Source organism: Chelonia mydas, chromosome 3 (assembly GCF_015237465.2).
Source record: "Chelonia mydas isolate rCheMyd1 chromosome 3, rCheMyd1.pri.v2, whole genome shotgun sequence".
NCBI classification, from domain to species: Eukaryota; Metazoa; Chordata; order Testudines; family Cheloniidae; genus Chelonia; species Chelonia mydas.
In genome coordinates this window covers 23,097,792-23,118,849 of record NC_057851.1, presented here as the reverse complement: position 1 = coordinate 23,118,849, position 21,058 = coordinate 23,097,792, and the positions used below count along the sequence as shown (strand labels likewise).

At 41.6% G+C, this 21,058-nt stretch overlaps 1 protein-coding gene across 1 annotated transcript; it reads right to left on the bottom strand.

The window, feature by feature from the left end:
- Window positions 1–319: 319 nt before the first annotated feature.
- Window positions 320–20,562, bottom strand: RAD51AP2 (RAD51 associated protein 2). The gene is made up of 4 exons (XM_043541914.1): window positions 20,552–20,562; window positions 2,774–6,840; window positions 1,610–1,711; window positions 320–438 (listed from the first exon to the last, which is right to left on the bottom strand). The coding sequence occupies exons 1-4, from the start codon at window positions 20,560–20,562 to the stop codon at window positions 320–322; spliced, it is 4,299 nt and encodes a 1,432-aa protein (XP_043397849.1).
- Between the last annotated feature and the right edge of the window lie 496 nt (window positions 20,563–21,058).

Here is a 21,058-nt window from a genome sequence, read left to right as displayed (position 1 = left end):
ATTAAAAATGAGGCTTATTACACATATCATATTTATATTAATGTTACATAAACTTTAATAGTGTCTTATTTTCTATCAACATTTTACTAATAAATATTCATCATAAAAACTCTTTAGTATCAAATATTCACAAGAGTAGTCCTGAATAAATTGCCAAACAGTAACACAATATTAATATGGTAAAACCCAGAAATAGTAAACATAAACCATCTATATTAATGTGTTACAGAACAGTTCAACAATTTTCAAACAAAGTGATTTGTGATACTATAGTCCAATTATCTGTTCCGCTTCATGACTGGTAAAAGAATCCATGAAATTATTTCAGATATGGGTGAAGCTTTTTGGGCTTAGCTTTTCTTGACAGCCCAATCCTGATCGGGCCATTGCATGTTTTAAGAGGTTGCACTCTTATAATTTCATGTGACAAATAGTTTCCTAAATATATAAACAAAAGAGAAAGAAATCGAGGATGAAAGCAAAAATGTATTTTCATATCATGTACGTATACATTACATTCCTTTAAGACATAGAAATCAACCATGGGTACTCAACAATTAGATACTATGGAGATGGATACTATAAAAAAAACCATAGAATACGAAGAATATATAGTTTTGGCTGTACCCATAATAAGGACCAACTTATTACATTATACTTCAAACAATCAGAACACAAGTCGCTATATTATAAATATGGCCAGGAAAAATTCTTGTTAAGGAGAGCCATTGAACAGTGGTCTACACCTTTTGGGATTTGACAATACAAGTGAATCAACTGGACAAAACCCCATCTCAAAACCAGACAATAACTAGACCTGAACAAGAGGTGAAGCTGGTTACTCCTCTAGAACTAAAATTTGTGTTAAATATTAATTATATGGAAAAAGAGGGAAGGATGGGAGGATGTGCATGTACTGATTGTTTAAAATATAGCTGGAAGCCAGGTCAGAGGAGGTTGGGGAAGATTCTAGACAGCTCTACAGTGAAACAAGGAGAGACTGTGTAGCTTAGAGAGAGTACTGTTTAACTTATTCTAATAAAGTTCCATGGCACATGACAAAATTGTTCACTATATGGAGTCATGCTGCTTGCTCCTAGACTTCCCTGCTGGCTGTTGCTGCTCCCAATTACCAGTTTCATGGCACAAAGTGGGACAGTGAGAAATTTAAAGCTGATTGGATCATCATTCACTTGCTGATTTTCCAGCAGAGGGGGTTGATGCTGAAGAAAGTAGCCATGCCTTCCCTCCCACTCCCTGGCCTGAAGTGTATCACTGTAGAGCTTCCATGGAAGGACTTCCACAATACTGGAAGCAAAGAGCAAATACAGTAGAGAAAGTGCTCCTTCCTCTTTCTTCATCCTGTGCCACTCAACATCCTTGGGGCTTTTGTCCTCTACCTATAGAATAGGAGGGTATGATTTGCCCACATGTTCTAAACTCAAAGATAAAGTATGAATGACAAGATACCCCCATCCTAATCAACAATTAAAAAGCTACATAACTGCTGCGCTAGAGAAATTGAAAAGAAATAAATAACATACATTTTTGTAATATTTTAATAACACTGGAATGTTTTGCATAATTAGAATAATAACTTTATTCTTACCCCTTTCTTTCTGTAAACTGTCACTTCTTTCCTTCATAAATGTGTGAGACAAAAAAACAGGGTCCCATGGGAATCGATTTTTACAACCTGAATCAACATAGTCTTAAAACAGAAGCATAAATATCACATTTAACTTTTAAACTGCCTTGTGCAAATATATTATGACACAGTCTTTAATTACATAAGCACATACTATTCTTCCATAGATCTCTGACTCATTCAGGGCACGAGACAGATGATACTCAAGTAATGAGGAGCTATTCAATATTTTGTTTTATCCTTATTGTTCAATGTGTATCCCAAGACATTATTTACTGTACACTATTCAAACCCTGCTATGGAGAATTATTAATTTCCTCATGGGCTTTTCTCATTCATCACTATTGTCATTGAGTGCTTCAGAAACATTAATTAATGTATCTTCACAAAATCTCTGTGAGGTGAGGGGCTATTATTATGCCATTGTACAGATAAAGAGCTGAGGCATAAAGAGATTAAAGTCAAAAGTATGCACTAATTTTGGGTGCCCAATTTGAGATGCCTAGGACCTGATTTTTCAGAGTACTTAGCATCCTATTGCACTTTATATTGGGAGTTATGCTTTGAATATAACTTCATTTGCAGCTGTGAGTGCTCAACAGTTCTGCAAATCAGTCTCCAGGATCTCAAATTGGGTACCCAAAAAATGTGGAACACAGAGTTAGTGACCACCTCTGAACAATTTTGTTTAAGTGATTACTTTAGCACCACATAGGAATTCTGTGGCAGAGGCAAGGATAGGATGCTACCCTAGAGAATTGCATGAACTATAGGAAGCAAGTACTGAAGCCTGTGCACTGTACTAGTGACAGTAGCTCAGTACTTATTTCCTATATTTCATAGAACCACTATGTAGGCTCCTGATTGCTCAAATGCTGTCTCAATGCACCCAGATCCTGGCAATTCTATAGATTCCCTTAGAGCTTCCACTCCCATTTTGGACCTTACCTTAATAAAAAAATCACAATAGAGCCTCAAACCTCGTAAGGTATGTAAGTATGTAACAGAGTGACCATTATCACAAGCAATAGTCAGGGAGCAGAGCACAAAATTTTATTTCCAAGTATTTATTTAAATGTTTATTAACGTATTAGATAATATTTTTAAATAATTCTGTTTGCTTACCTTCTTCAGAAAGTGAATAGAGCAATTCTTCATCTGACATACTTGAAGAACAGAACTCATGAGGTACTTTTTGCTTTACATTCCTACTTAATATTTTTCCTTTAAATGAACTTTGGTTATTAGTTATATTTTGCCCTGCTGTAGTACCACAGATTGGAAAGGAAATGCATACTTTTGTTTGAGAAACACTTTCTAAATTTTCATCAATTCTTTCAGAATTATTCAGTTCAAGAGGATTTTCTTGTATAGTGTTTGTTTGTACTTTGGATAGCTTATTTTCATGTTCCTTACTAATTTCATGAAACATACAAAGCTCTTCCAACACTAAATCAAATTTACTCTTCAGTTCAAATTCAGATATGTTTTTACTTTCTGAAGGTAAATGCTGATCTGTCATATCTTCAAAACATCCATTGTCAATTATGGATAAATGTGGTATTAATTTGTCTCCTGAAGCAACACATATTGCAGATTCATCTTTTGAATATGACAAAATTAAATTAGTTGATCTTCTTCCATGCAGCATAGTCTGATGTTGATTTTTGTAAGTTATATAATTTTGCCCAGAACTTATTTCTCTTGCCTCTTCTAAATCTTCAAGATTTTGTTTTATAGTCATTGGCTTTGAATTGAGAGTGCAAAAATTTATATCTTTCTGAATGCCTTCATCTAGGGAAAAAGTCATTGTTTCTTCTCTCTGAACCTTAAAATACATATTATTATTAGATACTTCAGAATTTCTCACAATTTGGTATTGTAAAATGCTGTTCATTTCTTCACACTGTTTTTCTGTGTCATCACTCAAGGAACTCCTGCAATGTTCCTCTTCAGTTTTTAGTACTACATCTTTATCTGTAGAAGGGCCACAAGAGAATGGTGAAGTGGAACATTGGCCATTGTCTAAGAAACAGTGAAATATGTTTCCATGATTAAAACCAGTATTTAGAAAGTGTACATACTTGTTTTCATTTTCTAAATGTTGACTATTTCTATTGTCTGGTAGTAACTCAGAGTTACAATTTACTATGAATGTTGTTGACAATTCAGGTAGAATACAAACATTTGATTTAGCAGGGACATTGGGAACATTTTTTATACTAGCGACTGTGCTTTCTTCAATGTATTTTTCATTATTAGAATTAATTTGCCTTACAAGTGGAATCTGGTCCATTTCCTCAGAATCAGAACTGAGAGGAATTTTTTCATATGTGTCAAAAATAGAAAAAAGAGGTAGTTTTGGAAGACTGCTACAGCATTTTTTTTGCCATTCTCTACAATTGCCATACTCTTTTTTGTCAAAGTTTTCTTTGTTAGTAGTTCTCAGATATTTTGGAATAAGATTTGTGGCTTCATGTGCAAAGTTCACACTATTTGTGATTCCCCTGCTTCTGTGTTTTTTATTTTCACTTAAAGCAGAATGCAAAGTTTTCAATTTTTCTTTAGGAAAAGCAATATTATGTATTTTTCTTTGTTTCTTCTTCTGCTGCTTTACTGTAGCTACCAGCGTGCGCAAATTCGAACATTTATTATTTAACTTTTCTAATTTCATTTTTGAAATTGAAGGCAAATAATTCAGAAGTACAAGGTTTGTTTCTGTCAATATTTTTTTGGTACTGCACCAATTTATCTTCCATAAGAAAGAACTATCAAAATTGTCCCTTGGTAAAAGCAGTCCATTAGCAACTAAAAGTTGCCTTTTACTATCTTTTTCTTCACTGTCAAACATTGAAATGATACTATGCATTCCTGTACTACCTCTGGATAAGAGGCAGTATTGTTTGGCACATCTCCCTTCAGGTGACACTCTTTGTTGGTTACGAAACAGTGCTCTTTTGTGTAGAAAAGAAGTTTGCTTGTGTTCAGCTACAGTGCTAGAATAATGAATGTTCTGATATTTATGATGTAATTGAAAACCAACATTTTTTACTAATTTAGGATTTATAATTTCTTTACACATATCTGGATAAGTTATGTATTTTTGCTGAGATTCTGTGTTTCCTTTCAAACTATTATTTAAGTGTGAGCTTATCTTAACTTGTTTTCTGCAATAGAAAGGATTTTTCTCCACTGGTATACATTTTTCTTCAGCTGGATGTAAACAACTGATATTATAGGGAAAAAAAGCAAGGTTTGATTTTATCATGTTCACATTTTGCTGTTCTGAAACATTAACTTCCAAATAAATATGTGTACTATTGTTGTTATTGTTGTTATTAATACTGGTTATTAGCTCTGGAATTCTGTACTGTTCGGTTGACTTTAACTTTTCATACAAATGAAACCAGCCTATGATACTGTCATCCTCTTGATATTTAAGCACATCTTTATTTAAAGATCCAGGTCTTGCCCTCAGACCTCCTAATAACATATCATGAAAGAAGATTTTTAGTTTAGTCAGCTTCCTCTGCTTCAATATATTGTCAATGTCTCTTGGACCTGGCAAATCCTGTGTAGTATTATAAGGGCAATTGCCTTTGCTGACAACACTTTTAGATAAGCATCTTTTGATGTCAAGTATTTTTGTTGTAGAAAGTGTTAATTCTGATTCATGTAAATTCCTGTTATAGTTAGCACAATGCATGTCATAATTTATGTTTAAATCTCTGTTCCTTAGTACTTCTGATATCAATGGAACAGTTGTTTCTTGTATATTAAATGTCCCATCCTCATAACTGACTTTTCCCCATGTTTTCAAAATATTGGTAGAGTTGCTACATTCATCACTTTGAGGTGTTCTAGAACCAAAGTATGTGTGAATACTTAGGTATGTGATTGGCTCCTGGTCTTCATCACCTTCTGCATTTCCTAGCTCTTTCTCCTTGACATTCCTTTTAGAAAGCATTTGATTACACTTGACACTACTTATGTTGTTCCTTAAATTAGTCTCAATTATTTTTCCTCCTTCTTCTGCTAAAGCCCAAGTCTTTTGCTTGCTAACAGATTGGTGGTTACTTTCATTAAATTCAGAACAAACACTAGGAGCATTCACAATATTTTTATCATTTTGAAACTTTTGTTTTCCTATCATAGATATGTTTTGGGAACAGTAAATCTTTTCAGATTGCATCACATATGTTTGATGTTTAAAATTCTTCAGTTCTGTCTCCTTCAAATTAGTTGATAACATGTCACTATTTAATGTATTTGAAGCATTAGAACATTTACTTATGTTCCCTTTCATAAAAAAATTAGTTTGGGGGATTTTGAATGTTTGTATATTTTCAAACAATTTTAAAGTAGGAAATGTATGTGATGAAGCATTTTTTTCTTTATTATCTAGTTGTTCAACAGATTCACTTTCATTACCATAATGATCTTTATTTTCTTCCGTGGGCAATTTTTTTAAACAGTTGTTTCTGTCCTTATTCTTTATTTCAGAAAATGCAGAATTAATGCCACATAAAAATGGAATATCTAAAAGCTGGTGTTCTTTCCACTTGTCATCAGTGCCAATTTTCTGACTTGATGTTTTTACCTGAAACAAATCTGTGTTTAAAGATGAAAGTGAAGCATTTAATTTCAGATCATTATCATTGTCTGTTTTATTATTTTCTGCTATATTTTTGCTGTTTTTGTTTACATTCCCCATATGGTATAATCCTGCTTCAGAAGAATGTCCATTTGCATTCAATAAAGAGTCATCTCTTATAATATTATGCTCTTCGTTTTCAGTATTCCATTTTTTAGTGAACAGTTTGTTTTCTAATAGCCCGCATTGCAATTTTTCATTAATCCAAGGTTTAAAATCTATAAACTCACACATGCCAGTTTTTCTTTCCCTACCACCGATTTCCTTTTCTAATCTCCAAGCATTTTGACTGAAATTAAGTGATCCTTCTGATAAATATATAGGTTTATTTGGTGACTTCCTACATTCATCCACAAAGTATGTTCTTTGTTCCAACTGCTGTTGCTCATCTTTCTCTACGCTTGTATCATTATTTTCTATTTTAATTCGTTTTGGATATGGGTACCCATCAGCTTCATTTGATGACATTGATAAAAATGTCTGGTAATACAAGCCTTTAATCCTCGGAAATATCTGGTACTTCCTTGATATGGCAGTCCTGAAATGTAAAGAAATATGCAATGATTAAAAATTAACCTTACTTTTAAATAATTTTAAACCTGTACAGAATACAAAAATAGGTTACTAAGAACTATTTCTCTATAAAGCCAAAAAAACCCACTTATTCATATTATTACCACCTTGCTATTATAAGGACGTTATAGCAATATTGCCATATTCATATTTGCTCTGTATCCACCATATGTTTAAGTTAAAGCTAACCAGACAGAAATTATCCATTCACTACAAATCCAAGATGTGCATGAGGTTAAAATGGAAGGAACTGCCTCCAGTGTGTCAAGACAATGTTGAGTTTGAAATATTAATCATATTATTAGATCATTTATCACATTGAATTTTGCCAAAAATCAGAGTATTCATTACAATTTTTCAAACATATAGTCCTTAGTAATGAGTTCTTCAGATGTAGAGTGCAGGGCCTTTAAGGTTGACCAGTCTGCAAAATCCAGGCAGCATTGTGGTTACTATGTGATGATTTATAGAGAAACTCAGAGAAATAGCTGCAAAACCAACCTGGAAGATAAAAGGTGGCAAAAGCATTTCATCTCATTAAGAGAACGTTTATTTATGACTAACACACAATGTAAATTATAAATACATTAATGCACAGAAACAGTTTATCTAAATGCATCTTTATGTGAAGTGTCTTTGTTTTAAAAAGTGACATACCCAGGGAATGGTCATATTTGGGCAAAATGAACATTTGTATTTAAGAGGAGAAAAGGGGACATATTGCTGTTACATTACTATTTTTTAATATATATAAATTAGCCAAATTATCACCAACTCTTTCAGAGGCTTTAAGTAGAATAAGCATTAAACACCAAAAACACCATGGGCAGATTGGGTCTCCAATTTCCAGAGTCGCTTGAGGACTAGGTGTCTACAGGGCTTGACCTCAGCACACCAGTGGAAGTGTGGCTTAAAGTGTGCCTTATGGTGTCTGCCATGCCCCTGATTCAAAGACTATGGGGAAACCATAGCATGGCAGATCTCCTACTTTAATGGCCATAGGGAGAGCTACAAGGCCACTGGCTTGTCAAGGAATGGAATAGTTCCCCATGGCTCTGAGGTAGGAGGGTATTTACCCTGTGCAGGCAGGAGCAACTAAGTCCTGTCCCTCCGTACAGTGAGATAGTAGTTCCCCTCAGTGAAGCTGCCTGCCTTTCTCTCCCCTCTAGGTGAGGCAGCTCTCCCCACTCCCTGAGCAGCTTCCCCTTCACTGATGTGCCTGCCCCTCTCTCCCCTCGCTGAGGTGATTTCCCCCTCACTGAGGCTACCCACCCGTCTCCCCTCTCTGAGGCGGTTTCCCCTTCACAAGGGTGCCTGCCCCTCTCTCCCCTCGCTGAGGTGGTTCTCCCCTCACAGAGGCTGCCCACCCCTTTCGCCCTTCTCTGAGGAGGTTTCCCCTTCACAGAGGTGCCTGCCCCCTCAAAGGTAGTCTCCCCCCCCCCCACACACACACAGAGGTGCCTGTGCCTCTCTTTCCTCACTGAGGTGGTTTCCCCCTCACGAATGTGCCTGCCCCTCTCTCCCCTCTCAAAGATGGTTTCCCCCTCACTGAGGCTGCCCACCCCTCTCTCCCCTCTCTGAGGTGGTTCCCCGCGCACTGAGGTGCCTGCCCCCTCTCCCCTCTCTGAGGTGGTTCCCCCCTCCCTGAGGCTGCCCGCCCCTCTATTCCCTCTCTGAGGCAGTTTCCCCCTCACGGAGCTGCCTGCCCCTCTCTCAGGCAACACCTGCTTTTCCTGTGTCCTGGACACTAATGTAAGCCCAGCTGAGTTAGCAAATGGCATCACCCTGGAGCCTAGCCCTGGGATCAGTCTGCGCTAGTCACAGCCCTAGTGACTTGCGCTTCCTTGGCCACTGGGGAGCTGCACAAGCCAGGGAAGAAAGAAGAACCAACTGGATGAAGGAAAGTCCCAACACTTCTTCGTCCTGGAAAGGGTGGAATTAGTCTATACATCACCTGTGTTGGTACATCCCTCCCCCACAGTAACCTTGCATTTTGGAGTGACCCCTGAAAAAGGAGTCCAACCACCTTCATCTCTTAGGGAGCGAGGGACCCATCAAGCGACCCAAACTTCTGCTGTGGGGAGCCTCACCGGGGAGGGGACAGAGCGAGTTGGGATTTGCGTGCACAGGGATAGCAGGTTTGCGCCCATAGATGGCAGGATTAGGAAGGCTGCGGGGAGCCCCAAATCTAACAGCAATCACTCTACATGCCTTCAAAATGGTTTTGCCTTGGGGCCAACCTCTCCAGAATAGAAACTGTAATAAAAAAATTCCCTTATCACACTGAGAGTCTGTCTGCACTAGAAACTGTCCCTCTGCTAATGAGACCCAGAGCTCCTGAGAGGATGGGGCAAAGGGAACATTTGTTTCTCCACCCCCCACTATGACCCCCAAGTTATTATCAGGAAGGCCATAATGTGTACAGAGTTATCCAGTGGAACAGCTGCAGACTGAAGAGTCTTCATCCTTTATATAAATTATAAATCACAGCAAAATACTGACACTGTAACCAAATGTTACTTTTTAAATTCTTAAAATCCAAGATTTTCCAGGGGTGTAACTAGCTCCTGGACATCTGGAAAGTTGTTTGTTTTTTAAATAGTGACATACCGGGGCCACAAAACACCATCCCCTACGCCCTCACCACCATAACATACAGTGCCCTGTGCCCATAACATAGTCAGAGGCTTTTGACACCAGAAACTGTCTCTCTGCTAATGCCAATAACATACTGAGGGACAACAGTGGGGACATATTCGGGCTCGTTTTAAAACTGGTTCAGTAAAAATAGGTATGGTTGCCTTAAACCAAGTCTACACTATGGTTCTAACCAATTTTAAAACCAGTTTAGTTTTACTGAACAAGTCTTAAAACTGTCTTTAAATTTTACCCAGGCCCCATAGCTACAATATTCAAAGGAACCTAAGAAACATGGGAGACCAGCTCTCTTAGTTTCCTTTATAAATTACAGCCTATAGCCCACACTGGGGGGACCTCCATCTATTTCGGTTCTCAGGGTACTGCTCCAAAACATATCACTAATAATAAAGATAACAATCAGATCAATAGCATTTCATTTCTAAGCCTAAACACAGCTTTTATGTTTATATGGTGAGTTATTGTAAACCCCATATACTGAAAACTTCTAACAATACAGTAGAGGAAGTTAAACCCTAAATTATACTATGTATTCAAAGTTACAATGAAATCAGCTTTGGAAGTGAAAGTTATATATTCATGTCTTCTTGTTGCCAGATGGAGCTGTAGGGCAAATGCACTGTTAGTGAAAATATCACATTTTGTAAATGTTTGAAATTACTGTATCAGTGATATAACAATTTTACATATTTATTTTAAATGGTTTCACTTTTAGTTCTTTATATATTTCAATGTTTGTATAGTTAAAGGAGGAGTGAACTAGAGAGTATTTTCTGTGCGGTTTGACAACGAAACAAACGTAACATACATGGAGATGGAATTTGAAAGAGAACTGTTCAGCAGCACATCAGAAATGTCAGCAGATAGATAATCTCTTTATTTGCCTATACTAGTATGAAACATCTGGGGCCTGAAGCTGATAAGCCTGCTGCAGTGCAGGAGTAAGGAAGTGAAGAATTCTGGGTCTTCAGGAAGATTAAAAAATGCCACCCATCTGCATCAATGCGTAGGGAAAACTGATGGGGCTGGCAGTGAAATGTGGACAATCCCAGCAGCAAGGGAGGGAGACATTTGCCAAGGGACAATAGGTAGCTCCTTCCCTGTCAGTATCTGGCACCCACTGGCTGGCTGGGGGCGAGGAGTGCTGATTGGCCAGCATTCCCTACCTCCCAGGATTTATCCCAATGCTGAGGCCATTTGGAGCCATAACTTTAACAGTTATTCACCAGCTTTCAGAAGCAGCAGACCTTCTCCTCTTTAGGATGCAGAGGAAAACAGGTGAGGGGTCTTCCCCAGCCAGGGGGTCTCTCTCCCCAGCAGGTGGCTCATACCCCTGTCCCCCAGCAGGTGGGGTCTGCCTGCTATTGGGGAGGGATACCATGTTGGCTTCCTGCTCCCTGCCCCACTTGAGGTGGGGAGGCCGAGGGCTGCATGAGGAAGCTGTCAGAGCTGCCAGGTCCCCAAAAGGAGCAGCCCAGGTTGGGCCTGCAACAAATGCCCCTCCTGCTCGAGGGAGAGGAGGCTGCTGTGACAGCTACAAATGGCCTGGCAGGAGAAGAATTTCTTGCTGCCGCCCTCTCCAGACCCCCTGCTGGAGGGTAGGGAGCCAGGCATTACATGGAACCACTAGCTAGGGCCCTGGCTCTGTGTTCCCAGGCAGCTCTGCTGCAGCCAGTCCTATAGGACCCATTTCTAACCCCCACCTGCTGGGGAGGGAGCCCGAGGGTCACATTGTGGTATGCTGGTAGGGAGGGGTTCAAGGTCCGTGGGTGGCCCGGCCCAAGCTGGCTCTGTTTCCTTGGCTCCCTCCCATCCCACTACTCACGAGGAAGGGGGACGGAGGTCACGTGGTGTCACCTTGTAGAGTCCTAGTGCCCAGGCTTCAGCCTGAACCCAAACGTCTACACTGCAATTAAACAACCCTGTGAGCTCCAGTACCACATGCCTGAGTCAGCTGGCATGGGCCAGCCACATGTTTTTAATTGCAGTGTAGACATACCCAGTAAGGGCAAAGATCACCACAGAGGTGGCAGCAGGGACAGTGGCAGGCCCCACTGCCAGATTTCACATATCTCCCCTGAGTGTCAGGTTTCAGAATACCAAAGAAGGGGAAGGGGAATACAGACTGATACATCACTTGTCTTACCCCTGGGGTTCACCAGTAAATGACCATATTGACCTATAGCTGTGTTCAGTGAGATATTTGTCATTTGATGCTGTGGTAGCCATGGTTAGGGAGTGTGGCCCTAGAAGGGTACTGCTGGCAAAATGCAACATCAAATCTGCATTCCGGTTGCTTCCAGTGCATCCCAGGGCTACTAGGTTGATCAGAGGAATGGTTTTCTACTTTATGAGATGAGACTCAAAGACCTTGGCTTGTTTAGTCTAACCAAATGAAGGCTATGGGGAGATATGATTGCTTTCTATAAATACATTGGAGAGGTAAATACAAGGGAGGGAGAGGAGTTATTTAAGTTAAGCGCCAATATGGACACAAGAAGAAATGGATATAAACCGGACATCAACAAATTTAGGCTTGAAATTACATAGAGGTTTCTAGCCATCAGAGGAATAAAATTCTGGAACAGTCTTCCAAAGGGAGCAGTGGGGGCAAAAAACCTAACTGGCTTCAAGACTGAGCTAAATAAGTTTATGGAGGGGATGGTACGGTGGGACTGCCTACAATGGCATGTATCTGATCTGCAACTGCTAACATCAAATATAGCCACTGGCTGGTGATGGGATACTGTACGGGGAGGGCTCTGAGTTACTACAGAGAATTATTTCCCAGGTGTTGGGTTTTTCCCACATGCTCAGTCCAGCTGATCACCATATTTAGGGTCAGAAAGGAATTTTCCCCCAGGTCAGTTTGGCAAAGACCCTGGGGTTTTTTCACATTTCTCTGCAGCATGGGGCATGGGTTACTTTAAACTAGTGTAAATGGTGGATTCTCTGTAACTTGAAATCTTTAAACATGATTTGATTTAACTCAGCCAAAGATTAGTGGTCTATTACAGGAATGGGTGGTTGAGGTTCTGTGTCCTGCAATGTGCAGGTCAGACTAGTTGATCATGATGGTCCCTTATGACCTTAGAGTCTATGTGTCTACAAGATTTTAATCTGCTTGAGTTTCAGTTTGAAGGCCATTACTGTTTTGATAAAGCCATGCCCATGGGGTACTCAGTGTCATGTGCCACTTTGGAAAGATTCAGCTCCATGCTGGAGTGGGCATTTGTACATGAGACTGGCGTACCTCATGTAGCACACTGTATTGATGACTTCTTATATGCAGCAAGGTTAGGGACAGGCAACTGTCACTACATGCTTCAGGCATTTCAGAATTAGCCAAGGACCTTGGGGTCCCCTTTGCCATGGAAAAAACAGAAGAACCTAACCAAAGTTTAATGTACATGGGCATTGAAGCGGGCATAGTTTGAGGTGTTTCTAGGTTACCTACAGAGAAGTTGGAATCATTCATGGCACAGATACAGACTCTCAAAGGGGCAAAGAAAATTGCGCTGAGGGAAATACAGGTGGTCATGGGGCACCTAAGTTTTGCATGTTGGGTTTGGCTCCTGGTTGGGCATTTTGTGCCCATCTGGTGTCAGCCTCCTTTGGAGGGCAAAAACCCCACCACTTTATTAGAATGAGAAGGGGAATGAAAGAAGACTTAGAAGTGTGGGAAGATTCCTGGAAGAGTTCAGTGGCGTTTCAATATGGCATTTGGACTGGTAGTTCAGAGCTGTGGGTACAGTCTGATGCCTCAGGAGGCATAGGTTTTGAGGTTTACTTTCAAGGACAGTGGCATGCACAAAGGTGGCCAGAAAGCTGGGTGGGTCAGGGTATTACAGGGGACATCACATTCCTTGATTATTTTTTTTCCTATATTGGTGGTAATCACTATTTGGGGAGCAAACTTTCAGAACAAAAAAAGTCAATTTCTGGTGCAACAACCAATCTATGGTTCATATAAATAGACAGTCAGCTAAGACTGCTCGGGTAATGAGACTGGGGAGGGCATTCATTTTATACTACTTGCAGTTTAATATCCTTTTTCGTTCAGTGCATGTTCCAGGAGTGGATAATGGTGTTGCTGATGCTCTATCTTGATTTCAGGATGACAGACATGGGTGTAATTTGGAGGCGGCTAGAGGGGGCAATGCCTCCCCCCAAACTGCAAGCTTCAGGCAGGCCCACAATTTGCACCCCCCCATGCGCAGCCCTGTTGGCCTGACTGGAGGTGCCCCGCCCCCCCCCCCAATACAGAAGTCAAAGTATGCCTATGATGACAGATTCCAGGAACTCATCCCACTGGCCAGCAGTGATCCGCAGGTGATGCCCCAACAACTCTGGAAACTTGTCTCAAGACAGCTGTGGGACAAGGGCCTGTAAGGCCAGCCTTTCAGAGATCACAGAATTTAGAGCATAGTAAGGGCTTCACTGTAATTGGCCCATACCTACACTAGGTGGTGCAATATGTGGTGTCTTTGACCCACCACAGTTTGGCTCCCTCCACTATCTCTGGCTGGCTAGTGGGCATGTCCTTGTGGAGTAAGTTGGTGGGTTTCCCAGACTCATGTGGAAATTCCAGTGTGAAAACTCTTAGAAGGGTGGCCCAGGAGGGACAGGTGCCAGAGGGATGACAGGTTACCCATAACACTGGAAACACTGACAGAATTAGTACAGGCTCTGCTGTGGGTCTGCAGCTGTGGGAGGGATGCCATTTTATTTAAGAGGGCATTTGTTGTTGCCTTTTTTGGCGTTTTTAGAGTGAATGAGTTGGTGCCTCTGGCAGCTGTGGATTGGTCCCAGCATACGTTAAATGTAACAGATTTGCAACTATCTGCCCGAGTGGTGTCTCTACACTTAGCCCTGGTCTACACTAGGACTTTAGGTCGAATTTAGCAGCGTTAAATCGATGTAAACCTGCACCTATCCACACGATGAAGCCCTTTTTTTCGACTTAAAGGGCTCTTAAAATCGATTTCCGTACTCCACCCCTGACAAGTGGATTAGCGCTTAAATCGGCCTTGGCAGGTCGAATTTGGGGAATTTGTGACCACTCTGGACAGCACTCTCAACTCAGATGCACTGGCCAGGTAGACAGAAAAAGAACCACGAACTTTTGAATCTCACTTCCGGAGACTGCGGGAACCGTGGGATAGCTACCCACAATGCAACACTCCGGAAGTCGACGCTTGCCTCGGTACTGTGGAAGCACTCCGCCGAGTTAATGCACTTAATGCACTTAGAGCATTTTCTGTGCGGACACACACACTCGAATATATAAAAACAATTTCTAAAAAAACGACTTCTATAAATTCGACCTAATTTCGTAGTGTAGACATACCCTTAAGGTACTCAGAAACAGACCAGAAAGGGAAGGGGGCTTATGTGGTGTTGAAGGAATGTGCAGATGTATGCTTGTGCCCTGTAAAGGCAATAAGAGCTCTGCTAAAAACCCAGGGCCTACAACTGGGACCACTGTTCATATACGGTGATGGCAGCTGCCTGACAAGGTACTAATTCAGCATAGTATTGAGAAAAAGCCTTCTGCTACAGTGGTCTCAACACCAAAAAATTTGGTACTCATTCTTACAGAATCAGGGGAGTGATGTCAGTGACTGCAGAGGGTTTTGGCTCATGACAGATGCAGGCAATAGGGCCCAGGAAATCAAGGTGTTACAGGACTGATGTGCACCAAGGAAAAGATGGCAGGGAATGGCAAAATATAACTAACCCAATGTGCTTGTTTGTTTCAGAAGCTACACAGAGTATATATAATATCTGGATTTGTGGGCACTCTATAGTGCATTGGGCACACAAGAGGGCAGCCAGGACAGTAGCGGGATTTCAGCTGGGCTTCAGGCCCAAAGCAGTTTGCAACCAGTGGTTCAGCAGAAGAGGCATGCTTTGGCATCAGTTCATGTCTAGGCGACAAGGAAGCACACAAAGCGGGACACCAGCTAAAGGGGGAGCATGTGACCTCCCCACGTGACCCCCCCATGTGACTTCTCCCAGCCCGGGGCCCCCACACTCTCCCCGTCCCCTCTCCACCCCATGTTACCTGGGCTGGGGTTTCTGTCCTTCTGCTGCGCCGGTACCCCCTGGCATTCGGCTGCTCTTCCTGGCTCTCCCAGGCAGCATGCCTGGAAGAGGAGAGGCTCTGGCCCCGCCCCTTCCTCTCTCCGCTGGGGCAGCAGGGCACTTGAGCCTGGGGAGGGTCACTTGACCCTTTGTGCCCCTCCCACCAGTCGCCTTATTCACCTTGAGGAGAATGATCTTGGGGGATGTACAGGAGTTAATTTACAGGACAGAATCCAGAGGGATGTTAGCTTAATCAGGCAATCATGGCCAGAGGTGAGAATAGTATGGCCAGAAATGCTTGCAAGGCAGGTCTGGTAGGAAGCTGCAGACCCAGCCTGCATTGACAAGGCTAGAAAGAAAATGAATAGAAAGATCACCAAGATATTCCTGGACACAGGGGATTCAGTTACACAGCATGGGGACATCTGTTACAATCAGCCAGAAATCTTCAGGGATGACAGCGTACATTTGTTAGAGGGAGGTGCTGACATATGGCTATAGGCAGAGGCACTGGAGCCAGGGAGGCTAGGGGAGCCATGCCCCTCCCTCTTTTTCACATGGACATAATTTGGGGGGCAGGATGCATTGCTCCCTCAAACTCCAGCCTCAGGCATGTGCAGAGCAGCGCAAGTAGGGGCTGCACTTCATGGCAGGGTAGGTGATCAGCTCCCCTACCACAAACAGCAGCCCCTGCCCACAACGCCAGTCTCTTCCCAGTATGGGGCTGAGGTGAGCTTTAGCCCCATCTCACCAAAAAAGCCTGGCCCTTGCTCCTCCTCTTTCCCCTGAAGTCCCGCCCCCTGGCCAGGCTGGAAGCGAGAGACAGGCCATGGTAAGAGCCGCCCAGGGAGCCCAGGCCACTGTGGGGAGCCCCAGACCCTCCACCTGCCCTGAACATGGAGTCTGGGGGACCCAAAGCACCCCACGGGGTGTGCCAGCCAGGGCAGGTGGAGGGTCCAGAGCTCTGCACAACGGCCCGTGCTCCCTGGGTGGCTCTTACCACTGCCCGACTCCGGCTTCCTTCTGGCCTGGGGCCAGGGACTCGAGCAGGGAGGAGCAGGGAAAGGAGGGCAGGGGCTTGGGAGAAGAGGAGGAGCAGGGGGTGGGTCACAGAGGAGGTGGGGAACCAGGGGAAGAAGAGAAGGGGCAGGGCCACAGAGGGGCATGGGGCCTCGTGGCCCCCCCACTTCTACCACGGTTCTGGTGCTCCCACAGGACATGAGGGAATGAACTGGGCAGTAATTGTGATTCCAGGCAGTGTAGTTGGGTGGGAGAAGTGACCAAGCTAGTCGCTGGAGCCACCTATGACTGGTTTCCAGCATGGTTAAGAGAATAAAATGAATGGTTCTCTGAGGTAAAAGATCTGGGATTTTGGTGATGGGCCTTGGCCTCATGTGATAGAGTGAGACCTTGTGGCCTTAGCAGGCTGAGGTCAGACCTGTGGCCCTCACGTGCCAAGATTCCCACCCGGCTGCACCCTCTGTCCCCATTGTGGTGGGGAGGGTGCAGAGAACTGAGTCGTAGGGGATAGGCTGAGGAGATGGTTATATGGTAAGGAGCCCTGTAACCCTGGCACCAATTATGGGTTATATGGTACAGAGTCTTGTAATCCCCCACTGGAACCAATTAAATGCTGGGTATAGGAAAGTATGGGTGATGGCACTGTACCATCCCACCCTTGTGTTAAAGATTAATAAAAGTTGCAACCTGCCACTTAATTCCATGCAAGTGTCTGTCCTCACTTTGCTGCTGTGTCCACATCAATAGACAAATGGAGGCTATTAAGGAATTGAGGACACTATCAAGAGGCTGTGAATTAGAACATGGTTGTATTATGTCTTGATTGGTCTTCAGAGAGCTGGCCCTTTCCAGAGACTATGAAACTTGTGTCTTTTTGTTATGTCTTTATAGCACAATGAGGCCCTGTTCCATTATTGCCCTTACTACCACAATATAAATAAATATCGTAATTTGTACAGGCATCAACCAGAGGAATTTATCTGCATACAACTGGGTGTATTCCAGGGTAAGATATCTTGACCTGGAACTCATTTTAACAAGTTTTTTTTTTTTTACTGCCCACTAACTCTTCCAGTTACTAAGCGCTTAATTCTTCCACCTGGCTCATATTAAGTGGTACAGTGAATAGTCCCATTGATAGCAACTTGAATAAAGGTGGCAGAATTAGGCCAAAATTTTAAGTGTAAAGCTCATATTCATCCATCCCCATTCAGGAATGCACTTAAGCATATATTTAAATTTAAATATGTGCTTAAGTGCTGTTACTGAGTGAAGATGCCTCACTGAATTGGGACCATTATTAGGAGATACATATGTAGTCCATTTAGTGAAAAGCAGAAATAGTTCTGAATTTTAAAAGGTTAAGTCTAATGATTCTTTTTCATGCATGTTGTTTTCCTGAAACAGTGATTATTCTTTTTTTCCAAAAAGATAAGTTTAGAATTTAACAAGGGAAGTTCTTATTGGTTCCTGACAATGGAATTTGATATTGTCCGGAAAAGGAGTCCATATTAGTTTGTACTCTGCCTATTAATCTTGAATTTCATAGCTGGTTTCCTCAAAGGGTATTATTATTTCCTGTATGCCAAAGTGATAATGTTGGAGGATGGGCATCTTCCCAGTACAATATAATTCTATATTTTACCAGAAGCACGTACAAAGCAACCCTGAAAAATACTTACAGTATTGAAGCATTATGAGTGTACTTTTATGTTGAAAAGGCATAGCTTTTGATATTTTTTGTAATCATTTCCATAGATGTAACCAATAAAGTTGTAATTTAGATGCTTCTGAGATTAAATTACACTCTAATATAATTTCCATATAATCTCTTGTGGTTCTCTATAAAAGTACTTGCACAATAGACTAGGAACATAATTTCAACAAGCACTCAAGTTAAATCCCAGACATACAAGTAAGAAATCATATTACCATGAAATAGCCTGCTATGGATAATGTAAATTAAATGGAGCATGATAATTAAAATATTTGTAGATAAACATGTTTTAGTTTTTGTTGAGTAAGACAAAAGCTAAGCAGTCAGAATAACAACTAAGTTAATAAACCTGACATGAAAAATGAATGTGGCAGAGCTACATTGTTTCACTGCACCTGTTCATCCTTTATAAAAAGTTCCATAGAACATTGCTCTTGGTAATGATATACAGGTGGAATTTTTTCATTGTTGTTGCTTCTATTCTTTTTCTTTCAATTTCGTTAAATAGAAAAAGCATGGTTTTAACATTTACAGTTGATTTAGCTCCCCTAATGGTGGTATCTTGTCAAGTGAAATTGACAAAAAGTTGATTACAGCAGTGCAAAATGTTGCAAAACACACAGACAAAGAGACTGTGAAATTAATTAGAAGTACATGGTCAGCTGATCACCTTACTAGTATCTTAATACACTTCCCCCTTCTCCTCATGTATATATTTTTCCCCTGACTGTAAGCCCTTTGAGACAAGAATTTTGTATTTGCAAGGCAGCTAGCAAATGGGGCCCCAAACTTGCTTGGGGATCCTGAGAGAAGAGAAGTAGCCTAAAGCTGACTCACTTCTCTGTACACTTTGTAAGCATCCCTGCATGGGCCAAAGTAGAAGGTAATTGATGAGAATTGGGTGATTAGCCAGTTAACAAGGGGATTCAGCTCCCCAGATGGGAATTGTTGAATGGGAGACAAGAAGGACAAGAGGAGGCTGGAAGGAAGGACAAAGAAGCCTAGGATCTCAAAGAAATATGAACTTTCTTCTCACCATTTGCCTAGGGGGTATGTTAAAGCTTGGGAAAGGCCTTACGATGATTGGATGTGAAGCTGCATAAGACACTGTAAACAAAGTATGTTGTGGTAAACTTACATAACAGTGTGTGAGGACACCTTGCAAAGAGAAATCCAGGGTTAGGGAGCATGCTTTGTGACATAGCTTTTGGGTACTACCACAATACAAATCATTATTATTAATAATTGTCAGCTTCAAACAGCATGAATTCAGAATCGTTCTAATCATCTCTAGGGAAACTTAAAAATAGCTGTATTTTTTCTCAATTGTTCTTCACACTTGTCACTGTCCTTAGGATTTTACATTTTCCCATTCCGCAGTTTTGCTTTTAGACAGAACAAGGTTTTCCATTAATTGTTCAAGATGAGGGTGAAGATATTCGGACCATAAGAGTAAAAGAGGGTAGGAGAAGGGGTTTAGATGGTGATCTGATGAGTGAAATATAGATTTGGGATTGAGTAACTTCACATGTTTTTGTTGGTAGGATAGATAATCCCAGGGAATTATAATCCCAGAGAACCTTTGGCTAATGTTCACCCCTGGATGTACATGGCAGGATCAGTGGAGGGATCAGTCCTTGCAGTTCCCTGAGCATAATGATGTTTCTTTCCATTTCCCCTTCCAACTAGAGCCCTGCTATATAATATGTATTGAACAAGTCTTCCAAAATTTCTCATGTAAGCCATGTTGATGAATTGCAAGTGTGTGTACAAATAAAGTGCTTCTGAATAGTGCCAGATTTACAGTTCTGGAGAACTAACTATTCTATTTATCTGCATCTTTCATGAAAACTGAACAGAAACACAGTGGCCAGATTGTCACACTGCTTGGTAAGGGACACAGTCAAGAGTGCCAATCTCTGATCAGGCTGCCAGAATACAGGGCATATATCCCAGACTGGTGGTGTACTCTATCATAATATTTCACAAAGCCAGTAACAAATCTGTGCTTCCAAAATACTATACTAGTTATTATGGAGCCACAGCCAGTCCTCTTCATGCCCTCTAGCCTCACATGCACCACCCAGACAAACCGAACTTCTGTGATAAATGGTTATTAAAACCAGAAATCACATATATCAAGTGATTAGAACCAGACACACACACCCAAGTCAACATATATTTTAGATCTTACCCAAAGACCATGTTGGTAGCCAATCCTTTAGTAACTAAAACTAAAGGTTTGTTTATATAAAGAAAAGAGAGTTATTAAAAGGTTAAATGAATCATATACATTACAGTTGATTACAGAGTTTGTGGATCAGGAAATAGCAGTAATGTTAAATCTGCTAGCTTGTAGTAAGTCTCTCTGGATCACCCAAAAGATTGGGGCTCCTCAGTCCATTGTTCAAAGCTTCCCTTTGATAGACATCATAGTCCAGAGATGTGGAGAAGGAAAGAGGCAAGAAGGTGATGTCGCAGTCTCCAATTTATACCCTCAGCCCATGTGCATAGAAAGTTATAGTCTCAAACATGGAATCAGGGGTCATATGTTCTACATGCCCGGCTGAGTCACTGGGCCTCGATTGTCCATATGGTGTCTGAAGTGTCCTCGGGAGGGCCCATTGGAACAGCTGATTCTCCTTAATGGCCCATCAACTTGGCAGACTGGTCTGAATGTAAATCTGTGGGTGTTACCAGG

Bases quoted from the DNA above. Each gene is read 5' to 3' on its own strand.
- RAD51AP2 (XM_043541914.1), bottom strand. The intron at 1,712-2,773 runs GTAAGCAAACAG...TTCTGTTTTAAG, and splicing joins CTATTCACTTTCTGAAGAAG to ACTATGTTGATTCAGGTTGT. The intron at 439-1,609 runs GTAAGAATAAAG...TTATATATTTAG, and splicing joins CAGTTTACAGAAAGAAAGGG to GAAACTATTTGTCACATGAA.